General features: G+C 37.8%; 1 protein-coding gene across 1 annotated transcript; it reads right to left on the bottom strand.

Moving 5' to 3' along the window:
• Window positions 1-233: 233 nt before the first annotated feature.
• LOC122282086 (cation/H(+) antiporter 18-like) lies at window positions 234-4,581 on the bottom strand. The gene is made up of 4 exons (XM_043094023.1): window positions 4,386-4,581; window positions 3,693-3,941; window positions 1,677-2,678; window positions 234-1,594 (listed from the first exon to the last, which is right to left on the bottom strand). The coding sequence occupies exons 2-4, from the start codon at window positions 3,891-3,893 to the stop codon at window positions 380-382; spliced, it is 2,418 nt and encodes an 805-aa protein (XP_042949957.1). The 5' UTR covers window positions 3,894-3,941; window positions 4,386-4,581; the 3' UTR covers window positions 234-379.
• Window positions 4,582-5,247: the final 666 nt, after the last annotated feature.

Genomic DNA, 5,247 nt, shown 5'->3' with positions numbered 1-5,247 from the left:
CTGCATTTTGATGTGAACATGTTTTGAAGTTGAAATGATCACAAATGATGAGTTGATTGTAAATAGTAATATTTTGTATGTCTTATTAAAATGCATTTGAATGTAAATAGATTGATATATATATATATATATATATGTGTGTGTGTGTGTTAATGTATGAAATAGGTAAAGATGAATTTAAATTTTTTTATAAGTTAAAAAAATAATAAGTTCAATCAATAATTCGTTTGAAATGAATAAAGAAAGATATTACTCTTTGAATATATAACAAGGCACATGATGGGTTAGTAATGTTTATAGAAGAAATGGTTTATCTAAAATCTGGGATTATAACCTAAGAAAATAACAAACTAATCAACTACATGATTATGAAACTCAACTAACTAGATTCCGAGTCTTTGTCAGGTGAATCTTCCTCCATCTGCAGGGCAAAATTTGGAGATGCCCCACTGTTGTATTGTTGGACAACCAGAATCGATGCTGTTGTTGAGAAGTCAGGCGAAGTCAACAAACTTCCTACAGGCCCCAGTTCTGGGCACTCGCTCCTCCTCCTGCTTAAATCTAAGGCTACATTACCTTCAGGCGTTCGACCTACCAAAAAGAGATTGCAGCGGTTTAGCTCGCGAAGCACAGCAATTGTATCTGCAGCATTTCTGACTAGTTTCTCTTCATATATGATGGTGTTATCCTTGACAATTTTCTGCTTGAATTCAGCAAGGAACTCCTCATCTGCTGACCCCAATTTATTGCTAGAATCGTCATCAATATTTACAGTGACAATCTCCCCTAGGCTTTCAGGTTCCACTATGAAACGAATGACCATTAGTTTTATACCAGGGTGCTCAGCCATTCTAGCCCCATAAGCAAGGGCTTCACGGTCATCACAGCCCCCAAAATAGAGGACCGTGATGAAACAAGAAACATAACTTGCCGCTACATGGGTGGCTCCACCAAGCCCACGATCAACTAAAATACCTACTGAGCATTGTGCATGCTCAAGAACCTTACGGTTAACCCAGCGGAAGTCATTTCGGGTAGTTTCTAGCGAGCCATCTACACGGTGGTGCTTATGGAATGGAAGAATTATAATTGCAGCTCCCTTCCTCTCGGCAGTCGTACATATGTCCTCGTGCATGTTACCCATTGATGAGATCGCCCTCATTGGCCTGATGGACACGTGACTCAGTTGCCTGTAAGCCTCAAATGCCACAACAACATGGTCTGAACTTGATTTCTGGGCATTATTCCAGAAGGGCAACCCATTTTTTCTAGCCTTGTTTACCATTAATATAGCCGAGGACCTCTCAGAGAGCTCCATGAGGTGCATTGCATACACACAAAGCCCATTGCGCTTTTCAGAACCTCTTGAGGCCTCAAGAAGGTTTAGCATTGATGGAATGTTTCTTGCACTGTGGTAACAGGCCAACGTCCTTAGTTCCGTATTTGGATGCTTCCTTTCAATTGTTCTATTCTTGTAATCAGCTTTTCTTGCCCTTTTTGCTGGCTCGTACACTGCAATGACAAGAGGGGTGGTGATGAAGGTGGTAAACAAGGCCATTAGAACCATAATGGCAAAAGTCTGGTCATTCAATACCTGCACAAGGCAAATAGTAGAACCATTATTATATAGTTAAGACTTCGATCTTCAAGATTAACAGAAAGGATGCTAAGATTACCTTTCTATCTTTACCAATATTCAGAACAATAAGTTCAACCAAGCCTTTGCTGTTCATCAGGAACCCCAATGCGAGAGCCTCACGGAGGGGCACTTTGCAAAGAAGGGACACCATGACAGTGCCAAATATCTTCCCAAAACATGCAGTAAATATAACTAAAGCTAGAAGACCCCATGATTGGAGCCCCTGAATTGTGGCTATATTAGTCTTCAATCCGCTAGAAACAAAGTACAATGGCAGGAAGAGACCAGATACAAGATCCTCAAGTTTTTCAACAAGAGCGCCTGCAAATGGCCCATCTTTCGGAACAAGAACTCCAACCACAAAAGCACCAAACATGGCATGAATTCCAATAGCGTCAGTAATAAATCCAGCAGCCAGAACAGCAGCTAATGTAGCACAAATATATATCTCTTCTACTGGCTCACCTTCATGGCATCTCCGGGCCATCCATTTGAAGATTGGAGGGGCAATGAGAATAGCACAAACAACAAAACCACAGCCACATAAGAAGACCCAAACTGAGACAAGGGGAGATTTGTCAGTGCCCGAGAGGGCAATGGCAAGAGCTAGTAGAATCCAGGCAGCCACATCATTAACTGCCGCTGCTGACATAGCCATTCTGCCAACATCAGTGGTTAAAAGTTTCAGCTCAGCCAGAATACGAGCTAAGACAGGGAAGGCAGTTATGGAGAGTGCCACACCCATGAAGACAAGAAATGAAGTTCCATTTACACCTTTAGATATTGTTTCTTGAAGGACAAATGAGGAACCAATTCCTAGTGCAAAAGGAAGGCTGATTCCTGCAATAGCAATGCCAAGTGCTTTATTTCCAGTCCTACGAAGAGATTTAGGATCTAGCTCAAGGCCCGCTAGGAATAGAAAGAATATAAGACCAAGGTTTGCTAGAGTATCTAACACCGTGAGACTCTTGGGTGGAAATATTGCATGCATGTAGCTTTTGTTTCGTCCTAGGGCTGACGGCCCAAGTATTATTCCTCCCTGCCAAATAAAAACATAAGGAAAACTCATCAGTGTTATTAAAAAAGGGGACCAATGGTATCTATTTCTATTTGGATTAGTGATTTTGCTAGTGTGAAAAATGGAACTTTGGTGAAACTCAAGAATCTCAGAGCTCCATAAAAATTTATACCATCTGGTGATTGTGCCAAAGTGGAAATCTTAAATTCTCTTTCATATTTTATTAGTCACTTTTTTGACATTTTCAAATGTAACCAGCATTCCCATGCCTGCAAAGTAAACCTCAAGATCACAAAGGACTTGATGTAACGACCAATAAAAAATGCTGACAGCCCCAAAAAAGACTGGTCAAATTGAAGCTTCCCTACAATCATTTATAAAGTTTCACCTGGCAAGTAGCCAATGTAGGAATTAGCACCCATGACTATTTTTATAACTTACCCAATCTATATAAGTTATTCACATTGCCATGTGAGATTGGGGTGTTACATTTGAACTAAAAATCAAAGTGTTAAACAAAGAAAATAGTGGATGTGCTCATACTTTTTCTTCCTAAGTGGATATACATTTACTTACATACGTATCCATATATATAAGTTTGTATATATACACACATGCAGATGTCCTGAACCAATTGATTCTTTAAATCGAAAATAAAAAATACATCTTTCACTTTTCATTAAGTGTTCCAATATTAGCTTCCAATTTCATAACCAAGAAATTTGCAGCATATTGTAAGAGAACTACAAGTTTTACACCAGAAAATTGGAAAATTTTAGACCTTAGATGTTCCCGGAGGGTGGAGATGGGGATATGGTAGAGTGATGCGTTATGCATAGACACTATCATGGTAGGCAAAAGAAAGTGAAATTTAAACTATCGTCAAACAAGCTGTTCCTAGGAATGATAATGGTTCTCAGGTAGGCAATCAATTAATCCCCATCGATATGTATGCATAGCATTATCATACTAGGCAAAATAAAGTGAAATTTAATTAAATTTTCAACCTAGCATAGAAATAAGAAGTGAACTTACAACAATCTCAGCAATTACTCGTGGCTGTCTTAGCGGCCTCAGCAGGAACGCGAGACCCCTTGTAACTACTAGCACCAGACATATTTGTAGTATGGCAAGAGGCAGTGCAAAATTAAGAGGATCATCTCCCTGAAATATGCCATTTGATGTAGGTTTCATAAAAGGTGGGCAGGTCTGTATCACTGTATCTTTGGAAGCCATTCCAACATGAGCGAAGTCCAAAAATAGTGAGAATTTTCAATTCAGAGCCTGTATGGAGAGAGATATAATCAGACGTCAAGTCCAAAACCTGATTTATGTTAGACGAGACTAGAGAGTTTTGCGTGATCTTCAATAATTAGCACAAAAAAGGAAAAAAAAAAAAAACCCTTGCCACATTTTGGATCACACGAAACAAAAAATCAAATCCAGTAAAATAAGTCTAACAATATACTGATTCTATATCGCTTTTATAATTAAATTTATTCATTGCCAAATTGACCCATCCATGTATAATTTTCCCACCATTTAAACACCAAATCTTTGAAGGATGGTTCGTATTAGATATGTTTTAGAAGCATGGCCTAACTCATATTATTCTGTACTCTTCAGCAGGTCAAAACAAATAAACAAAAACAGTCCCAAGAAACAAATAAATGGATTCTGCACTGACATAAACGCAGTCCATCAAAGTAATAGATTTCATGGCATTACCAGGTTATGGCTATGATTTCAGGTGACACATTCGGATCCAAACCGGGTCTGAGATGAACGTACGGAAGCCAATAGAAGAGCGGAAGCGTTTGAGTGCGCTGCGAGGTGTGACTTTCCTTGCAGGTCCGTATGTGGTGCAAAGTGCGAATTGCGAGTTTCCTTGCGGCAGTTTCTAAAAGCCGTGGGCTGTGCAAAGAATATATGTAGTTTTCAAGTAGTAAAAGTGTCAAATGACTCGGAATTCTAATCGGATTCGAATCCCACAATTTTGAAAATCCAGCCGTTCATTGCATCTAACGGTAAAAGCTTTGTTTAGTTTTCCTAGTTTTTGTGAAACTGCATATAAAACTCAAAATAATTCTTACAAAAATCTAAAAAAAATTCTCATAAAAGTTTTTTATAAAGAATTTTTCAAAATTTTTTTTACAAACTCAATATAAACTATATAATCTATATATAAATCGCATCTCAGAAATGATATTTACAATTTTAAGATTTGCAAGTTTCATGTAATTATTTTGAAAAAAGTGAAAAACTGACATGAAAAAATGAAATTATATTTACAATTCTAGAATGTGTAAGTCTCGTACATTCTCTTTAATAAAAATGAATAAATTTAAAATTCACATGAAAAAAATTATTTTTTAATAGTGAACCTCACTTTTTTTTAAAGGAAGTGTGCATGGCTTGCACACCTTAAGGTTGATTTATTTATTTTTTATTATATCTCATTTTTTTGAAAAAAAGTACGTGAGACTTACATGCTTGAAACTGTAGCAAACTTACTCTTTGTTGACGTCGTGTTTCATACGCTTTTGAGTCGAGCCCTTGGCAACTTAGGCCTTCAATCTCAAGCCTGCAA

The sequence above is a fragment of the Carya illinoinensis genome, chromosome 11 (assembly GCF_018687715.1).
Source record: "Carya illinoinensis cultivar Pawnee chromosome 11, C.illinoinensisPawnee_v1, whole genome shotgun sequence".
NCBI classification, from domain to species: domain Eukaryota; kingdom Viridiplantae; phylum Streptophyta; class Magnoliopsida; order Fagales; family Juglandaceae; genus Carya; species Carya illinoinensis.
Note: the sequence above shows the minus strand (reverse complement) of the source record. Positions and strands in the feature narration are given on the sequence as shown.